The 21589-nt window shown below is 34.3% G+C and overlaps 1 protein-coding gene across 1 annotated transcript in view; it reads right to left on the bottom strand.

Moving 5' to 3' along the window:
- Positions 1–21589, bottom strand: part of Catspere (catsper channel auxiliary subunit epsilon) — a 157557-nt gene that overhangs the window by 109369 nt on the left and 26599 nt on the right. The window contains exons 7-8 of the mRNA XM_015483306.1: positions 17731–17755; positions 816–893 (exon numbers count right to left, since the gene is read on the bottom strand). Coding sequence (XP_015338792.1) covers positions 816–893; positions 17731–17755 — 103 coding nt within the window. The remainder of the gene's footprint in view (positions 1–815; positions 894–17730; positions 17756–21589) is intronic.

The raw sequence follows: 21589 nt of genomic DNA, 5'->3' as shown, positions 1-21589 counted from the left end.
ATCTCCTGTACCACACACACACCAAAACAAAACAAAACAAAACACACACAAAAAAAATAAGTATATTTAAAAATTTTTTTAGTTGTAGATGAACACAATATTTTTATTTTATTTATGTATTTTTTTGTGGTGCTTAAGGTTGAATCCAGTGCCTCATACATAGTAGGCAAGCGCTCTATCACTGAGCTACAACCCTAGAACAGTAACTATATTTCTTTCCTTCTCTGTTACACTTTTCTTGAACCTAGGCTAAAACGCTTTTGAAGGAGTCACAGGATGAAAGACAATTTCCTAAGACAGTGAAATGATGAAGTGTTGAGAGATTAAAAACTGCCAACAGGCAACAAAAGAAAGAAAATAAAATAGGGAGAACAAAATTTAAAGCAAAAAATAAGAATGTATCAGTAACTATATTAAATGTAACTGGACTTAATGATCTAATTATTAATACTTAATGCTGGTCAAGATAAAACCATAAAAAAACATTTATGGTTCTTATAGGACATATGTTGAAAATATAAGGATACAGAAAGATGAAAGTAAAAGCACAGCCAGGTGTGGTGGTGCATGCCTGTAATCCCAGTGGCTCGGGAGGCTGCAGCACAAGGATCTCAAGTTCAAAGCCAGCCTCAACAACTAAGTGAGGACCTAAGCAACTTAGTGAGACCCTGTCTCAAAATTTAAAAAATAAATTAATAAAAAGGACTGGGTATGTTCTTAACTCAGAAGTTAAGAACCCTGGGTTCAATCTCTATACCAAAAAATAAAAAATAAAAAAGGAAAGCAGGAATAATGACAATAATCTTTCCACCTACCAGTGAGGGTTCACTTGCATTGAGTTGTACTTCCTCAGAGTCTGAATTTTCTGGATCATATACCCATATTACGACATTCTAAAAAAGAAAATGTTTTTGTATTTATTTATATTTTGTACACAATTAGTTTTTAGTTGTGGCAAAATAATCCAAAAATATTTTCATTTATTAAAAAAAATTGAATTATTCCATTTTTTAAAAAATCCAAAGCAGTATTTAATCACTGAAACAAGTCAAAGATTTATGAAGGGTTAAAAATATCCCTTTACATCCTTAAGTAACTAATGTTAAAATTTTATACAAATGTTTATATATCTTTCTTTATACCCATAGACACAGCAATTCCTAATACTAACACACTTTTTACAAAAAAAAAAAAATCATTCTATACATGTTAATTATAACTTATTTTGTCTGGCCATTTCAATAGACATCTAATTGTTTATTTTTTATTAACTAGATAATTTATTTGCATAGTTAAAAATGAATTATATTAAAATATGTAGCAAAAGCAGTTTCTATTACCCTGTACTCCATTACTCATTTCCCATAATTTTTGTGAATAGTAAATAATTTTTCCTCCATTTGATACAAATGCTAGCTTACTAAATACACATTTTTGAACCTTATATTTTTTTCACTTAATTATATGTTAGAGATTTTTACATGTTATCATTAATTTTTCTTTACACACTCTCATTAATTTTTCAGCTTTACATATTCTTGTTAAATTTTCATTAATTTTTATTCTAAATCATGAAGAAACCATAGATGTTTCACTTTTATTTCCTTTTCCTGTTTTTTAATTAGGTTGTTAACTTTAATATTTATTTTTTTTAATATTTATTTTTTAGGTTTTTTTTTTTTTAAGGTGGACACGATATCTTTATTTTATTTTAATGTGGTGCTGAGGATCGAACCCAGCACCCCGCGCATGCCAGACGAGTGCGCCACCGCTTGAGCCACATCCCAAGCCCTAGATTGTTAATTTTAAAAAATTTATTTGTGGGTGGTGAAATTTGATGGGCCAGAGGGAGGCAGCATTCTGTGTCGCTCTGTGATCCAGATCTCACCTAGTTGGAATACTGCATCTCTGAGAGTGTTAGGGGACCCCTACACAGCTGCTCTCTGCAGAAATCACCAGCGCTGTGACCCCGTGCAGGACTCTGGGCCTCAGCGTTAGAGCAGGACCCCTGGTTCCCAACACCCAAGTCTGAAATTCTAGCTAATGCAGGGCTCCCGAGCTCCTTAGTAGATCAACACATCTGCAGATCTCCAAGGCTTTGTTCTGCTCCCATGCAGGTCACTCAGCTGCTACCTACCCACAGCACAATGCCATTGCCTGGCTCCCCCTACCTCATCAGATACCCCGATGCTGAAAGCAGACCGCTTCCATCTTGGCTCAACATTCTTGCCATATTAGGTGGGGGCAGCTCCCAGATTGAATCTCCAGCAGCCAGGTACCAGGTTTTCAACCTTCCCCTCTCCCCAGTGGTGCTAACCCAACACAGTAGCTGCCCAACACTGGTGCGCATTGTGACCAGAGTGCTGCCCACAGGAGTCCCGGTGTGAGAGGTTACTCAATTGGGAATTGCTAAGGGAGAGGGAGATGGGGCTAAAGTCTGGAGCCTAACAGAGAGACCAGGAATTGGGAAATCTCCAGGCAAGATAGGTAGATAGTACCGGGTGTTCAAGTCATACAAGCAGTCCCAAAAAGAGACCCGTGAGGTGCAGGAGGTGCAGTCTTCCTGCAGGGACTGGCAGGTGCCACTCCTGCTTCCAGTCACCCTACACCAGGACCAGCCTTCCCACCCTGGTTACCTCCACCAGCCTGATGGCAGAGACACCAGCTTACAACAGACAACCCCACCTATTGGATGAGAAGAGAAGCAGGAAGGAAAGATATGGATCTCTAAAACTAGCAACAACCCTGGTTTCTTCCTTCAGAATTTTTTTTTTCCTCTTCTACCCCTTTATGCTCTGGCCCTCACACCCCCAACATATGTGAAACCAAGAAGTTTGCATGAAATAGAATTTTGCGGACTAAGACATCTGAATAATATAATATAGAGGTGTTGTATATGCCCTTTTCCCCTTTTTCTTCTTTCATTTTCTTTCCCCCTCCAAATTTTACCATTTTAATATCCTGTATTTTTGTAAATACATATGTATGTTTGTTTTATGCACTCTACTGTCTTCCCACGTACCTGCCTACCCTAAATTACTTCCTGTCTATTCTCTTGCTACTAACCCTCTTTATTAAATTTCTCTTTCACACTTCCTAAGATCTATTAACTCTAAATCCTCACATCCTATCTCCTCAGCATATCGTCCTATGCCTCACCCCCAGTTCATTGACAAACATCAGAAACTGTAAACCTTTTTATAAAACTACTGATTATATTTTAGATAACAATTGAATCCAACATTTTTGTACATTGAGACTAAACTGTAAATGTCTTAATAACAACAAATTGTTATAGGTGGTATATAGTTGATATTGGGATCTGTTAACATTGTCCTTCCCCACAGAGGAGGGGTCTTGGAATCCTACAAGAGCACTTCAAGCCTATAGGGTAAAAAAAATAACATCCCAAACCCACAGAGCTGGAAAGGAAGACACCCAAGCAACATGAAAAGACAAGGGAAGAAAGTGCCCCAAACAAATCAAGTCACCACATCATTAGAATCATTGGCAGCCACAACAGAGGAAATGACAGGGAAGGAGTTCAGGATGTACATGGTTAAAATGTCCTGTGAACTCAAGGAAGATATAAGAAAGCAAATACAAGCAGTGAAAGATCACTTTGATAAGGAGCTACATAAACAAATACAGGAAGCAAAAAGATCACCTCAACAGGGAGATAGAAGTTCTAAAAAAAAAAAAAATCCAAACAGAAATCCTTGAAATGAAAGAAACAATAAACCAAGTCAAAAGCTTAAATGAAAGCATCACCAACAGAGTAAACCACTTGGAAGATAGGACATCAGACAATGATGATAAAATATATAATCTTAAAAAGAACATAGACACACAGTGATAATGGTAAGAAACCATGAGCAGAACATTCAAGAAATATGGGATAGCATAAAAAGCATAAAAATTTAAGAGTTATTGGGATAGAGGAAGGCATAGAGGTCCAAACCAAAGGAATGAACAATCTATTCAATGAAATATCAGAAAATTTTCCAAACATGAAAAATGAATTGGAAATCTAAATTCAAGAAGTTTATAGGATTCAGAATGTACAAAATCACAACAGATCCACACCAAGGCACATTATAATTAAAATGCCCAACATAAAAAATAAGGAAAGAATTTTAAAAGCCATAAGAGAAAGGAATCAGATTACATATAGGGGAAAACCAATTAGGATAATGGCATATTTTTCAGCACAGATTTTTCAGACCCTGAAAGCTAGAGAAGATCCTGGAACAACATATATCAAGCTCTGAAAGAAAATGGGTGGCAACCAAGAATCTTGTATCCAGCAAAATTACGCTTTAGATTTGAAGATGAAATAAAGACCTTCCATAATAAACAAAAGCTAAAAAGAATTTATAGCTAGAAAACATCCTTGGCAAAATATTCCATGAAGAAGAAACGAAAAACAACAATGAAAACCAGCAGAGGGAGGTAGTACCCTAAAGGAAAAACTAATCAAAGAAGAAAATCAAGTCAAGTTAAATAACAAAAATAAAGAAATATGGCTGGACATACAAACCATGTCTCAATGATAACCCTGAATATTCATGGCTTAAACTCACCGATAAAAAGGCATAGGCTAGCAGACTGGATTTTAAAAAAGGACCCAACAATATGCTGCCTTCAGGAGACTCATCTGATAGGAAAAGACATACACAGAATGAAGGTGAAAGGTTGGCAAAAATCATACCACTCACATGGACTGCGGAAGCAAGCAGAGATTTCCATCCTCATATCAAATAAAGTAGACTTCAAGCCAAAATTAATCAAAAGGGACAAAGATGGACATTACATACTGCTCAAGGGAATCATACACCAACAAGACATAACAATCATAAATATATATGCCTCAAACAATGGTGCAGCTATGTTCATCAAACAAATTCTTCTCAAGTTCAAGAGTCAAATTGACCACAACACAATAATCTTGGGTGACTTTAGCACACCTCTCTCACCACTGGATAGATCTTCCAAACAAAAGTTTAATAAAGAAACTATAGAACTCAATAATACAATCAATAACTTGGACTTAACTGACATATATAGAGTATTTCAACCTTCATCAAGCAGATACACTTTCTTCTCAGCAGCACATGGATCCTTCTCTAAAATAGACCATATAATATGCCACAAAGCAACTCTTAGAAAATACAAAAAAGTAGAGATACTACCATGCATTTTATCAGATCATAATGGAATAAAATAGGAAATCAATGAAAAAATAAAAAATAAAAATTTCTCCATCACCTGGAGACTAAACAATATGATACTGAATGAACAATGGGTAATGAATACATCAAGGAGGAGATTAAAAAATTCTTAGAGGCAAATGAGAACATAGACACAACATATAGAAATCTCTGAGACACTATGAAAGCAGTACTAAAAGGAAAATTCATTGCATGGAGTTATTCCTTAAAAGAAGAAAAAGTCAACAAATAAATGACCTCACACTACATCTCAAAGCCCTAGAAAAAGAAGAACAAATCAGCAGCAAAAGCAGTAGATGGCAAGAAATAATTAAAATTAGAGATGAAATCTAAACAAAAGAAACAATTGAAAAAATTGACAAAATAAAAAGTTGGTTCTTTGAAAAAATAAATAAAATTGACAGACCCTTAGCCATGCTAATGAAGAGAAGGAGAGAGAAAAATCAAATTACCACATACGTGATGAAAAAGGTAATATCACAACAGACAATACAAAAATACAGATAACTAGAAATTATTTTGAAAACTTATACTTCAATAAAATAGAAGATATTGAAAGCATCGACAAATTTCTTCCCAGATTGAATCAGGAAGATATACACAATTTAAACAGACCAATATCAAGTGATGAAATAGAAGACACCATCAGAAGCTTACCAATCAAGAAAAGCCCAGGACCGGATGGATACACAACTGAGTTCTACAAGACCTTTCAAGAAAAACTAATACCAATACTCTTAAATTTATTTCAGGAAATAGAAAAAGAGGGAGCACTTCCAAACTCATTCTATGAGGCCAATATCACCCTGATTCCAAAACCAGGCAAAGACACATCAAAGAAAGAAAACTTCAGACCAATATCTCTAATGAACATAGATGCAAAAATTCTCAATAAAATTCTGGCAAGTTAAATACAAAAACTTATCAAAAAGATCGTGCACCACAATCAAGTGGGATTCATCCCAGGGATGCAAGGTTGGTTCAACATATGGAAATCAATAAATGTAATTTATCGCATCAATAGATTCAAAGATAAAAGTCATATGATCATTTCAATAGATGCAGAAAAAGCATTTGACAAAATACAGCACCCCTTCATGTTGAAAACACTAGATAAACTAGGGATAACAGGAACATATCTCAACATTGTAAAGGCTATCTACAATAAGCCTCTGGCCAACATCATTCTAAATGGAGAAAAATTGAAGGCATTCCCTCTAAAAACTGGAAAAAGACAGGGATCCCCTCTTTCACCACTTCTGTTTAACACAGTTCTTGAAACACTGGCCAGAGCAATTAGACAGACAAAAGAAATTAAAGGGATACATATAGGAAGAAAAGAACTTAAATTAGCACTATTTGCTGACACTATGATTCTATACCTAGAAGACCCAAAAAGCTCCACCAGAAAACTTCTAGAACTATTAAATGAATTCAGCAAAATAGCAGGATATAAAATCAACACCCATAAATCAAAGGCATTTATGTATATCAGTGACAAATCCTCTGAGAAGAAAATGAGGAAAACTACCCCATTTTCAATAGCCTAAAACAAAACAAAACAAAAACTTGGGAATCAACTTAAAGAAAGAGGTGAAAGATCTATACAATGAAAACTACAGAATCCTAAAGAAAGAAATCTAAGAAGTCCTTAGAAGATGGAAAGATCTACCTTGCTCTTGGATAGGCAGAATTAATATTATCAAAATGACCATACTACCAAAAACGCTTTACAGATTTGATTCAATTCCCATCAAAATCCCAATGGCATTCCTCATAGAAATAGAAAAGCAATCATGAAATTCATCTGGAAAAATAAGAGACTCAAAATAGCTAAAGCAATCCTTAGCAGGAAGAATGAAGCAGGTGGCATCACTAAACCAGATATTAAACTATACTACAGAGCAATGGTAACAAAAACAGCATGGTATTGACACCAAAACAGAATGGTAGACCCATGGTACAGAATAGAGGACACAGAGACTAACCCACAAAATTACAATTATCTTATATTAGACAAAGTCACCAAAAACATGATAGGAGAAAAGATAGCATCTTCAACAAATGGTGCTGGGAAAACTGGAAATCCATATGCAACAAAATGAAATTAAATCCCTATCTCTCACCATGCACAAGACTCAATTCAAAGTGGATCAAAGATCTAGGAATAAAACCAGAGACTCTGAGTCTAATAGAAGAAAAAGTAGGCCCTAATCTTCATCATGTGGGATTAGGCCCCAACTTCCTTAATAAGACTCCTATGGTGCAAGAATTAAAACCAAAAATCAATAAATAGTATGGACTCAAACTAAAAAGTTTCTCCTCAGCAAAAGAAGTAATCTGTGAGGTGAATAAAGAGCCTACATTTTGGGAGCAAATTATTACCTCTCACACATCAGATAGAGCACTAATCTCTAGGGTATATAAAGAACTCAAAAAGCTAAGCACCAAAAAAATAAATAACCCAATCAATAAATCAGCCAAGGACCTGAGTAGACACTTCTCAGAAGAGAATGTACAAATACATGAAAAAAAGTTCATTATCTCTAGCAATTAGAGAAATGCAAATCAAAACTACTCTAAGATTTCATCTCACTCCAGTCAGAATGGCAGCTAATATGAGGACAAACAACAGTAAGTGTTGGTGAGGATGTGGGGGAAAAGGTACACTCATACATTGCTGGTGGGACTGCAAATTTATGCAGCCAATATGGAAAGCAATATGGAGATTCCTTGGAAAACTGGGAATGGAACCATAATTTGACCCAGCTATCCCTCTCCTCGGTCTATACCCAAAGGACTTAAAAACAGCATACTACAGGGACACAGCCACATCAATGTTTATAGCAGCATAATTCACAATACCTAAACTGTGGAACCAACCTAGATGCCCTTCAGTAGGTGAATGGATTAAAAAATGTGGCATATATACACAATGGAATAGTAGTCAGAAATAAAAGAGAATAAAATCATGGCATTTGCAAGTAAATGGATGGAGTTGGAGAAGATGTGAAGTTAGCCAATCCCAAAAAGACAAATGCCAAATGTTTTCTCTGATATAAGGTGGCTGACTCGTAGTGGGGTAGGGCCGGGGAGCATAGGAGGAATAGACAAACTCTAGATAGGGCAGAGGGGTGGGAAGGGAAGAGATGGGGCAGGGGGTTAGCAATGATGGTGGAATGTGATAGACATCATTATCCAAAGTACATGTATGAAGACATGAACTGGTGTGAACATATATACAGAGATATAAAAAATTGTGCTCCAAATGTGTAATAAGAATTGTAATGCATTCCACTGTCATGTATTTAAAAAATAAAATCAACTAATAAAAAAAAAGAAATCAACTAAAGATAAATCATACCCTTATTAAAGCTTAACTGACAATCAAAATTGTTATCACAAGTAAGCAAGTATGGTAAACAGAAGAATCAGTACCTTAAGAATATGTGATTTAAAAGAATCTACGTTTAAATTGATATGAAACACAAAAAAGTAAGAAACAAAAAAAAAAGATTTCATGAAAAAGAAAGGAAATTTTAAAAGCCAAATAAAATTTTCAGGCATATGTGCATGCGCACATGCACACACACACACACACAAAATGGACTTTAGTTTTCTCAAATAGCACTATATAAGATATAGAAAGGCAACAGAATGGTGAGAAATTTGAGACTATAAGGTTTTTGTTTTGATTTTTGCTTTTAAAAATTACATTTCTGGCTGAGCTGTTGGTGTATGCCTGTAATCCCAGCGACTTGGGAGGCTGAGAGAGGAGTTCAAATGCAGCCTCAGCAAAAGCAAGGTGCTAAGCAATTCAGTGAGACCTTGTCTCTAAATAAAATACAAAATATGGCTGGGGATGTAGGTCAGTAGAGGCTGAGTGCCCTTGAGTTCAATCTTTGGTAACCCCCACAAAAAAAATTCAAAAAAAATTACATTTCTAACTACTAAAAAAATTTTTGTGAAAATTTATTTCCATATTAAGAATTAATTTTTTAGTTATTCAGGTTGTATTTCTCCACCTATATTTCATTTTCTCCTGACTTATGATAATTTTTTACTATGTTATCTATCATTTATTTGTCTTTTAATTTTATGGAGTAAAAATTACCATATTTTTTTCTCAATTTTGTGGTATAGTTTAAAAGGTCTCCAATTCTTAATTATAAGATAATTCATCTGTTTTCTTTGGTTTTACTGTATTTACATATTTAACCCATTTCAAATTTATTTTGATGTATCATGTAAGGTCTGATTATAACTTTTTTTTTTAATGGCTATTCCATGATCTTACCACCTTTATTGACTAGTCTATCTCCTCCCCACTAATTTGGGAAGGAGATGGACTAGTCATCTTATATGTAATTGTTGACTAAAGACTGAAATGTATTTTGGTTATTTCTAGATTGCTATGCTTTCCATTGATCTTGATTTCCTTGCCAAGAGTTAGTATCTCACAGTTTATCTTTTACAGAGGCTTCATGGTATATTTATTTCCTGGTATAACCTGTACCCTCTCCCTTTTCTTCTTATTAAATTTTTCTGGAAACTATTTGTTTGATTTTGGTTATCCATAGGAACTCTGGAAGCACCTTGTTATGGTTTTGATATTACGTGTCTCCCAAAAGTTCATGTGTGAGTCACTGCAAGAAGGTTTAGAGGTGAAATTGTTGGGTTATAATAGCCTTAACTTAATCAGCGCATTTATTTGCTGATAGGGATTACTTTGGTGAGGACTGTAGGCAGGTAGGATGTGGCTGGAGGAGGTGGGCCCCTGGGGGCATGCCTTCCAGCTTTGTATTTTGTCCATGGTGAGGGGAGCTGTCTTTCTCTACTTCCCGGTGTGATGTTCTGTGATGTTCTACCACACTCTTCCACCATGATGTTTTGTTTCACCTCCAGCCCTGGGGAATGGAATTAATGTCTAGGACTGAGACGTCTGAAACTGTGAACCCCCAAATAAAACCTTTCCACCTTTTGCAAGGCCTTTTGGTCACAGCAACAAAAAAGCTGACTAAAACACACCTGTCGAGTTCTGAACTAATGCAGTTTTTATTAAGATGACATTGCATTTATGAATTTCCCTCATATGTTTATGTGGTAGAACACATACATCAATAAAGTAAGAGTTCTGAAGAGTTTTCATATGGATCTCTTATACTTTAGTCAGTAAATTCAACATGAGAGATTGACAAGTAGATTGATATTATTTGCTGTGGGAATTGTACCAGGTTCAAATCAGATAAACCAGCTCACATGGTAGGCAAAAGTTCAACTGGCTTTACCTCATCTCAGCAGTGGCTTCTATGGCTCAAGTTTGTTCCTCTTCTGTCCTCCCTTCTATTTTCATGGGTTAACTCCCTCCACTTTTTGTCCCCTTATTTTGCTCTAGTTTCTATATATGAGAGAAAATATTAGATCCTTGACTTTTGAAGTTTGGCTTATTTCACTTTTTAGCATGATGTTTTCCAGTTCCATTCAATTCCCAGTAAACAACAATTTCATTCTTTAAGGGCTGAGTAAAATTCAATTATGTATCTATATCACATTTTCTTTAACTGTTCCTCTGCTGATGGGTACCTGGGCTACTTCCATAACTTGGCTATTGTGAATTGCACTGTTATAAACATTGGTGTGCCTGTATCACTATAGTATGCTGATTTTAGTTATTTTGCATGAAAACCAAGGAGTGGGGATAGCTGGGTCATAGGATGTTTTCATGTCCAGTCTTTTGAGAAATACTCCATACTGCCTTCCAAAGTGGTTGTACTAATTTGCAGTACCACCAAAAATGTTTGAATGTACAGTTCCCTCAACATCTTTAGCAGCATTTGTTATTATTTGTATTCTTGATGACTGCCATTCTAACTGCACTGAGAAAAAAATCTCAATGTAGTTTTGATTTGTATTTCTGTGACTGCCAGGGATGTTGAACATTTTTAAATATATTTGTATTTATTCTTTTGAGAGATTTCTGTTAACATCATTTGCCCATTTATTGTTTGGGTTATTTATTTGTTTGGTGCTAAATTTCTTGAGTTTTTCATAGATTTTGTATAATAATCCCCTGTGTGAAGAATAGCTGGCAAAGATTTTCCCCCAGTTTGTAAGCTCTCTTTTCATGCACTTAATTGTTTCCTTTGCTGTGCAGAACTTTTTAATTTGACAGCATCCCATTTATTGATTCTTTGTTTTATTTCTTGAGTTGTAGTGGTCTTGTTTAAAAAGTTGATTTCATTTCAGGATTTATACTCAACAGAATTGGAAATAAGTTCTTAAGGTGGTATTTGTACACATATGTTCATATCGGCATTATTCATAATAAGTACAATATGGAAGCAAACCTAGTATCCCTCAATGGATGAATGGATAAGGAAAATTGGTATTAACCTCCAACAGAATATTATTTAGAAATATTAAAATATTTCCTTACTTAAAAAGTAAGGAAATTATGACACATGCAACAAGGATGAGCATACCATACATATGCTATGAATTAACATCCAATACTAAGTAAAATAGGCAACCCACAAAAACCAAATAGTATATAATTCTACTTATATGAAGTACTGAGAGTAGTCAAATTCATAGACATAGAATGGTGGTTGCCAGGTATTGGGGAGAAGGGAGTACTGAATTGTTATTTGATAATATTTTTCATTTTGCAGGAGTTCTGGATGTTGGTTGTACAATGATATATATGTACTCAAAACTACTAAACTATATACTTAAAAAAGGGATCTGGTGAAGTTAGCCAATCCCCAAAAAACAAATGGCAAATGTTCTCTCTGATATAAGGTGACTGACTCATAGTGGGGTAGGGAGAGGGAGCATGGGAGGAATAGATGAACTCTAGATAGGGAAGAAGGGTGAGTGGAGAAAGGAGAGGGCAGGGGGTTAGCAATGATGGTGGATTGTGATGGACGTCATTATCCAAAGTACATGTATAAAGACATGAATTGGTGTGAACACACTTTACATACAAAAAAATTGTGTTCTATATGTGTAATAAGAATTGTGATGCATTCCACTGTCATGTATTTAAAAAATAGAAGCAATTAAAAAAAAGAGGGATCTGATGGTGATTGGGTTTGGGATATGCTGCTCCAATATATGCTACCTTGGCATATAGAATATTTCAAGCTGAAGTAATTTGAGAAAAGGCAAATGCAAGAACTGTCTGTCCTTCCCCTAAAGCATGTTGTAAGATGTTCATGTGAGAGTTACTTTTTCTATATCCAGAGGAAAGAAGACTCCTTGCCTCTGAAGATGAAAGGACATTGAGAAAAATCTGAACAAAGAAACTTGCTACATCTCCCCCAGTTTATGACCCTTAGTTCCTACCCTTGGCCTTATCACATTTCTGCAGAATTCCTCACTTTTCATCAAACCAATGATAAAATCATTTAAATTTAATAGTTCCTTTGGGATTTCTCATTACCTTTTGAAGTCTCACTTGTTATGTGAAACTTATGGTAATCTGTCTTTCTTTCTTTCTTTTCTTTTTTAATATGGAGAATCCAGCTGAGAACAGAAGGGTAGAGGGAAAAAGAACACCCTCCCGATGGTAAATTTTATTTTGTACACATTTGGCTATAACTTAAAAAAAAAATTGACCATGTATGTATAGTTCCATAATTCCTTTTCTATTCCATTAATACATTTATTTAACCTTATGCCATTACCTCTATCTGATTATTGAAATGAGGTAAATCCTCCAACACTCCAACATTGTTCTTCCCTAAAGATTTTTTTTTTTTGCTAGTCCAAACCCTCTGCTTTTCCATATAAATATTTTAAATCAGTTCATCATTTTCTACAAGAAAACTTTTGGTGGATTTTGTTTGGGATTGCATTGACTCTATAAATGAATTTGAGGAGAGAACTGACATTTAATAACATTGAGTCTCTGTCCTAAGATCTATAAACATTTATTTAAGTCTTCCATAATTTTTCCTAGTAATGTTTCATATTTTTCAGTCAACAGATCAGAAACATACATTGTTAAAATTTCTCAAAGTATTTAACGTATTTTGATGCTAACATAAGTGGTATTTTAAAATGTTATTTTCCATGGTCTCTGGCTAGTATATAAAAATACCATTGATTTTTGTACATTGATTTTGTACCCTGCAACAATCTGAAACTTGCTTTTAAATTTTAGTAGGGTTTTTTGTTTGTTTGTTGTTTTTGTGTTTTGATAGATGTCTTAGAATTTTCTGCATATGTAGACAGATCATATACAAATAAAGACAGTTTTACTTCCTTTACCAATCTGCATAAATGTATATATTTTTTGCTTTGTTGTACTGAATAGTTTCCACTACGATGCTGAATAAATTGGTGAGAAGAAAATCCTTGCCTTTTCCCCAATCTTCGGAGATAATGTTTCAATCATTCTAGATTTGTTACAGGTAATCACAGATGGCAGTTATCATGTAAGGAAATTCCTATTGGTTCCTAATTTGCTGAGGGATTTAAAAAAATCAAATAGATTTTAAATCTTTTCATTTTTTTTCCCACTTAATGAGATAATCATGTTACTCTGTAAGATGGTAAATTTTTTTAAAAAATATTAAGCTACCGTTGCATTTTTTAGATAAAAACTTTTATGCTCACGATATTAAATAACAATGCTAGTAAGCATATGTCCATTTCCTGATTTTAATTGAATTATAAGTATTTCACAATTTATAATAATCATTGGTAACTATTTGGGAAGTAAATGTTTTTTTTTAGGCTTTGTATAACTAATTTAGTGTTTTCATTAGGAATTTATTAATTAATTTATTAATGTGATCATTTATTTTCTTATTATGTTGATGTAATGAATTGTCAGTTTTTCTGATGTGGTATCAATGTTGCTTTCTTGGCAGATACTGGTGCTTTTCAAGTTATTATTTTGTTACATTGCTGGATTCCATTTATTAATATTTTCTGTAGAATTTTTGTACCTATATATATAAGTGTATTTATCCAGTTTCTTTCTTTTTTCCCTCTCTTCCTTCCTCCCTTTTCATTACTTACTTTTGTTATTAAAGTTGTGTTGAAGTCTGAAAATGAATTAGGGGAACTTTCATCTTTATGATTGGGTGAGACTCTATTTTTAGGTGAATAAAATATGAATTAAATTATTTACCTACTTTTTAGATTTCCTTATTTATACCTATTTATTGTGTGTGCGTGTATGTGTGTTGCTAGGAAATGAACCTAGAGCCTCCCACATACTTACAAAGCACTTAATCACTGAGCTATACCCATATATCTGTTTTATATTCATATTGTCATCCAGTTTTAACAGTATTAACATGTTTCCATTCTTTTCTGTCCAACTTTTGTTAATCTTCATGTAACTTTTACAAAAATCAGATACATAAAGATTTTTGTCATTTACAAGGTGTGTTTAATTCAATCACATTGATTATTGATTAGTGATTTAATTAAAATGATTTCTTAAATTTTGTTTAGTGTTCCTGTTTTTTTTTTTTTAATTTCCCTTCAGTTCATTTTTCTTTTTTATTGCCTTCTCATGGATTGATGATGTTTTCTTACTTCTTCCAGAGCATTATTTTTTAGGAAATGTATAATTTTTTTCTTTTCTCCATTTCTTTTTGTTCTGGGGATTTAACTTGAGGCCTTGTCCTCTACTAATGAATTATAATTCCCAGCTCTATTTATTTTATTTTTGAGATAGGGTCTCAAAATTTACTTAGGGTAGCCTCAAACGTGATCTTCCTGCCTCACCCTCCTGAATAGCTAGGATTACAGATATGTGCCACTATGTTGGGCTTTGTGTATTTATTTCTATTACTTTAATGCACAGCCTTAAATTTTTACATGCATATTTAATATAGGCTAAAGTTAATCAATATAATTATCATGTGGGTTTATAAGTGCCTAGATAGCTTCAACCTAAAATCCCCCTCTATTTTCCATTGTTTTGGTGACTAGTGTTTTGCTTTAAAAAGATATTAAATGTTTTCTCAAGGCTTATTTAGATTAGATTTACTTGCATATTATATAGTTCATATGCTCAATTTTATTTGTTGCATTGAGCACTTTAGTTTTTCAGTCTTAGAAATCGTATTTTCAGTTGTGGAAGATTCTCCATAACTATTCTCCACTTTCTATTCTGATATACACATTAAAATGTCACTCCTTATGCAGGAGGGCTTGTATTTTGTTCTCAGCTTAGGATTCGGTCTCAGAACTCTAGCTTTGAGTACCTTAATTATTTCTAACAACCAGGAAATGCCTTTTCTTCCTTTTAAGTTCTGTACACCCATTTGCACCTGTATCAGTGTAAAGGTCTGTACACGTTACTAGCCTTATCTCTCTCAGTACTGACTCCAATTCCTTTCTTCCTTTTTTGAAATTCCTATTTTATGTATGATGACCTGTCTCAACCTATTCTCTATGCCTCAAATTTTCTTTAGGTACTTTCTATCTTTTCACCTTTAGGTGCTGTATTCTGCATTATTCCCATTTCAAATCACTAATTCTCTACTCTTTTCAACTATATCCAGTGTGCTGTATTGACTTTTGATTTTTAGACACACATTTTTTCAGCATAAGACATTTTAATGGATTAGCTTTCAATTTCTGGATTTTGTATAGTTATGAAAAAGTCCTATTTTTTGTTTTCTTTCTATTCCTTCTTTTATTTTTGAATATTTAAAATAGGAATCTAGTAATTTTTCATATGGTTCTTATCCTTAGTTTTGAATAGTATAAACTTTTCTCATTTTGGTGTCTACTTCAGGCAACTTGGTTCCTGTAGTTCATACCTTTTATTGTGAGGTTATTCACACAGAGTCTGTTTTCTCTGAGAATCCTGCATATTCTTAGTTAGGGAAATAGATTTTTCAATCACTTTTGCCTGAGCTCTATGTTTTACTATTTGCAAAATCATTTTTGCATTTATTTCTGGGTTCTAGGATTTTAAATCTCTTGGGCTATAAAACCAGGACATCCACCTGAGATTCCTTAGAATGCCTTGTCTATTTATAGCCCAAAGAGAAGTATTGATTATTTGCAGTTAATCTAAGCCAATCAGTAGAGCTTATCAGGCTCCATTTTACAAGCCTTTTATAAATCCCAACTTCTTATAAGGAAATTAGTTTCAGTTCCACTTTCTCTTATGGTCCGGAGGTTTCACTTCCTGTTCTGATATACACAATAAAATGTCACTCCTTTTGCAGGAGGGCTTGTATTTTGTTCTCAGCTCAGGATTCAGTCTCAGAACTCAAGTTTGGGTATCTTAATTATTTCCAACAACCAGGAAATGCCTTTTTTTCCTTTTAAGTTCTATACACCCATTTGCACCTGTGTCAATGTAAAGGTCTGTACATGTTTACTAGCCCTTATACAAACATACATATTCTTTCTCCAGGCAATTCTATGTGTTCTCCATGACATGGAGGTTCTATTCTATATTATTTGGATCTGCAACATAGATTCCACTTCTGAAAGTTCCTTTCTGTTTTCTATCTTAAACTTTTGTATTCAATACTAATATTCTTTCTTGCTTTTGAACATTGTTATGAGTATTGGCTTAAAAAATCAGTGCAGTAACATCAATGGGATTTGGGGTAGGAGTACCGAGAGAAACATCTGCTTACTCAGCCATCTGTATCTGCTGTAGGGAGTTCATTACCTTTTTATTACATCCTCTTTCCAGCAAATCATTGCTTTTAGAAAATTAAAATATTAACTTTATATTTCTAAATACTATCACCTTATTTCAATTTCTAAAATTTTGAATGTATCTCTCCATTGTACTTATATTTTGAATCATTCTCTATTCCAGAGTTTAAAATATTTTCGATCTCATGACTCCTTCTTTCTCTATAATCTTTTTTTTTTTTTTTTTGGTGGTGCTGGGGATTGAACCCAGGACTCACATCTGCTTGGCAAGTGGCTCTACTACTAAGCTACAGCATCCTTTGTACTCTTAAAAATAGTTGAGAATCCTGCAACATTTTTGTTTTCTGTGTGTTTGATTTATCAGCATATACCATGTTACAAATTTTAAAAGAGAATATTTAAAGACTAATTTTTAAAACTCTGATAAACCTATTATATTGAAGCTAACATTTTTAATGAAAAAATAGTTGTATTTTCCAAAATAAAGAAATATAGCTATTTAATATTTTTGAAATCTCTTTACTATTGATACTAATAGAAGATAACTGGATGATTATCTCAGCTTTTGCTGTTTAATATATATTGTTTTGCTGGAAACAAACAAACAAACAAAAAAAACACCTTCACACAGATACATAGTTGGAAAAGGGTAGACCTTAGGGACTCTCTAAAATTGGTCTTATGGTGCCCTCTAAGAGTACTCAAAACATGCATTATTTACAACTGCTATAAGCAAAGTTTATCACAAAATCACTTTGGAAAATTTCTCATCTGATAGATTTGAAAGATAAGAAGGAAACAATATATTAGCAATTCATGATAGATATAAAACATTAAAAAAATCTTTTACCTGGGTTAAATTATGAAATAAATTACTGTTGGGAAAAAAGAAGGAACATATATTAGTAAACAGCATATTTAATATTAATTTGGATGTTCTACTTCCAATATATGTTTCTAAACCTTTGAATATTCTATTTGTACGCCATTGCAAATATATAAACAGGCTAAATATAACAAGCCAACAAACAAACAAACAAAAAACCCTACATATATCGATTTGTTTATCAATGTATTTAGTGACCCATTTGTCATTGCATAAGACTAAGGAGCTTTAATCTGTATGTTTTCTTAACAATACTACAAGTTCATGTAATCAAAATTGCATGGTTAATTTCCATTAAAATTTTGATATTTTTATTTCACATTCATGTTGTAATTTATGTCAAATACAAACACATCCTTTAGTGCTACAAATTATTCACTCATCAGTCCTAAAGGAACAATATTCATTTGTATACTTAGTTGTATGCTTTTTAAGAAGTGTTTTTTCACTTAAAAGTTATCTGTGTCTATTTTTGTCATATAATCTCTGAAATTCAATATACCTCTTCCATTTTCTGATCATGACACAGTACCAAATATCTTATTATGAATAAAACAAAAATGAAAATATTTTAGAATCAACAAACCAGTATTCAGTTAGTTTCTTTTTAATTTTTTTTTAGTTGTAGATGGACACAATTTATTTATGTATGAGGATCAAACACAGTGCCTCATGTGGTAGGCAAGTGCTATGACCCCAGCCCCTGCAGTTAGTTTCTGAGACTGTATAATGATCATAATAGTTCATATATCTAGCCAAATATGGTAGAGAATTACTGAAAATAAGTACTATAAATCTTGGCCAGTGTACTGTGCCCAGGACTCAACAAAGTTCAAAGTTGATCAAAAAGATCCCTGGCTCCAGAACTGATATGATCTGCTTTGTGCAATGATACTTGTCAAAGGTGCAGGAAGAAAGAAGTTGGCCGCTGAATGAATTATCAGTGCATTTGGAAAGGAAAATTTGAAGGCAGAAAGAGAAATATGTAGGTAATAAAAGTAGCTTCGTAACCTTGTAGAGAGGGAGTCAGTATCAGTGGATGATTAACTGAACAATCTTATTCCTATGGTGAGAGGAAAAACAGCTGCATTCTGCTGTATCTGTATCAATCTGCTTGGTTTTCTTGAGTTGGTACACAGATCTCAAGTGTAGAGTGAGAGGAAAGCAAAGGAGAGAATCCTGGATTAACCTGACATTTAAGATAAGAACAGATGATAAAAAACACCAAAGGATAATGGGAATGGGGGTGGAGACTGGGTAAGAATTAATATAGAAATAAAAATAGTGGTATAGAATGAATGAAGGAATGAGAGAGTTACAAGAAGAAATGAATGCTGTGCAATATTAGATGTGGTATAGAAGTTAAACAGTAAGGGGAAAAAAGTCCTGTTAACCTTGGCAATTGACTTCGTTGACTTTGCTAAAGCAATTTAAATAGGTAGGTAGATAGTAGTGAAACAGACTGATAAAGCTTCACAGTGAAGCTAGGAGCACTGCTTGTAATTCCAGCTGCTTAGGAGGCTGAGGCAGGAGGATCACAATTTCAGCAACTTTTCAGCCTCAGCAACTTAGTGAGACTTTAAGCCACTCATCAAGACCTGGTCTCAAAATTTAAAAAAGGGCTGGGAATGTGGCTCGGTGGTTAAGCACCCCTGGGTTCAATCCCTGGTACCAAACCAAACCAAAAAAAAACAACAACAAAAACAAAACAAAACAAAACCCAAACAAACAAAACAACAGCAACAACAACAACAAAACCAAAAATTTCAGTGAAATTATGAAAGATGACAGACAAGAATGACCCACTGAATTATTCTCCCTTCCTATTCTGTATTCTAACCCTGAGGTGGGGGTGGGTAAAGAAAGCAAGAAAGTTAAGATGCTAACAGGATACTTGTTCCAGGAATTCTGGTTTGCAGGCAAACAGAGTCAGTAGGTTTAGAGAGCACCCCCCAAGACACAGTACTCAGAAGGACCCTGTGCTCTGCATTGTTTGTCTTGGAATTTTAGTAAATTTATCTTTAAACTTGTATTTTCTAAATAAGTATGACAGAACAATGGAGCATGAGTGGGGGGTTTGGAGCTTTGGCTCATTCACAGTCCTACCTCCTGCTGCCTCTCTGCCTCTTTGGGACAGCTTCTGTGATACTCATTCCTCCATGCTTTGGCATTTTGGGTCCTGACTGGCCATCCTCTTCTCCCCCGCCCCCCCGAATCTTGCTTTTACTTTTGACTTTGGTAAGGATCTAGATGTGTGAACTCTGGGCACATCTGGTGTGGGAATGATTAGTACAAGGGATATGTCTTCTGCAGCATCCTGGATTAAGACATGGAAGCAGCTGTCCCATTTCTGGCTGGTACTACCATGTAGTGGCTGATGGAGCCCTCATCATTGCAGGAGTGAGCTTCTTGGGCACCTCCAATTCAGGTATCTAGCATATTTCAGTGCAGAGGTTGTGCTAATCTTGGGGGCTCCCATTATTTCATACCTGGCTTGATTTTTCAGATGCCATCATTGTTCTGGGCATGATAATGGATCTATGGAGAGGAGAAACTGGTAGGAAGCTGGCAGCTGGTGGGCCCATGCTGAATCACCAGGTGAGTAAAAGGTCTGCACTGGGCCCATGAGTATTACCGTGTCCAAGCAACATGACATTATATTACAAATAAAAGAAAATCATGACAGGTAATAAAAGTGACTATTGAAGAATAAGATCTACATTTAATACTTTAAACAGTGTTTTCCCCTGTTTTTGGAAAAGATCCTATACTTTCATTTGGCATCAGGATGAAGAGATACAGAAGCAGCAGAATAGTATGGAATGGTGTTTGCTTCTAGGTCATAAAGTTTTAGGAATTAAAGAGTTTTAGACACAAATGCATGATATCTACAATGAAAATTACAAAACGTTGCTGAAAGAAATTGAAGAGGACACAAACACACAAGATACAAATACATTCCATCTTTATGGATAGAAAGAATTGATAGTCCAAATGTCCATATTACCCAAAGCAATTTACATAGACAATGCAATTCCCATTAAAATACCAATGGCATTGTTCACAGAAATATAAAAACAATCCTAAAATTCATAGAAAACCCTCAAAAGACCCCTAGTATTCAAAGTTATTTTGAGCAAAAAGAAAAAAGCAGACAGCATCACAATACCTGATCGCAAAAGATACCACCAAGGTATAATAACTAAAACATTTTAGTAGTGGTGTAAAAAAAAATGAAACGTAGCTAGTGGCTTGGGAGGCTGAGGCAGGAAGATTGTGAGTTCAAAGCCAGCCTTAGCAAAAGTGAGATACTAAGAAATTCAGAAATACCCTTAACAATTTGCCCATAAATTTGATGAAATCCACTAATTCCCTGAAAGACACCATCTGCCAAAACTCACAGAAGAAAGATCATGTGAATAATATATCTACTAAAAATTTTGAATCAATAACTAATTACCTTCAAAAATTTAAACAACAATAAAAAAATTCCAGGTATAAATGAGTTCTCTGGTAAGTTCTCTGTACCAAACAATGGGAAAATTATACCAATTATCTATGATCTTTTTCAAAAAATAGAAGTAGAGGGAATACTTTCTAAATCATTCTATGAGGCCAAAATCATCTTAATACAAAAACCAGGCATTACAAGAAAACTGAAAAGTAGGGGATTTTCATGATGGTGGAATAGAGAAGGTTGCTTTCCTGTTTGCTCCACGGCGTGCAACCAAGAAAGCAGTCTGGCAGCTTCTCAGCAAGCTAGGTGAATGGAAAAAAAATGGGGAAGAACTTTACTGGAATTTAATGCTGGAAGCTCAAAGCA

The sequence above is a fragment of the Marmota marmota genome, unplaced genomic scaffold (assembly GCF_001458135.2).
Source record: "Marmota marmota marmota unplaced genomic scaffold, marMar, whole genome shotgun sequence".
In the NCBI taxonomy this organism is placed as follows: domain Eukaryota; kingdom Metazoa; phylum Chordata; class Mammalia; order Rodentia; family Sciuridae; genus Marmota; species Marmota marmota.
Note: the sequence above shows the minus strand (reverse complement) of the source record. Positions and strands in the feature narration are given on the sequence as shown.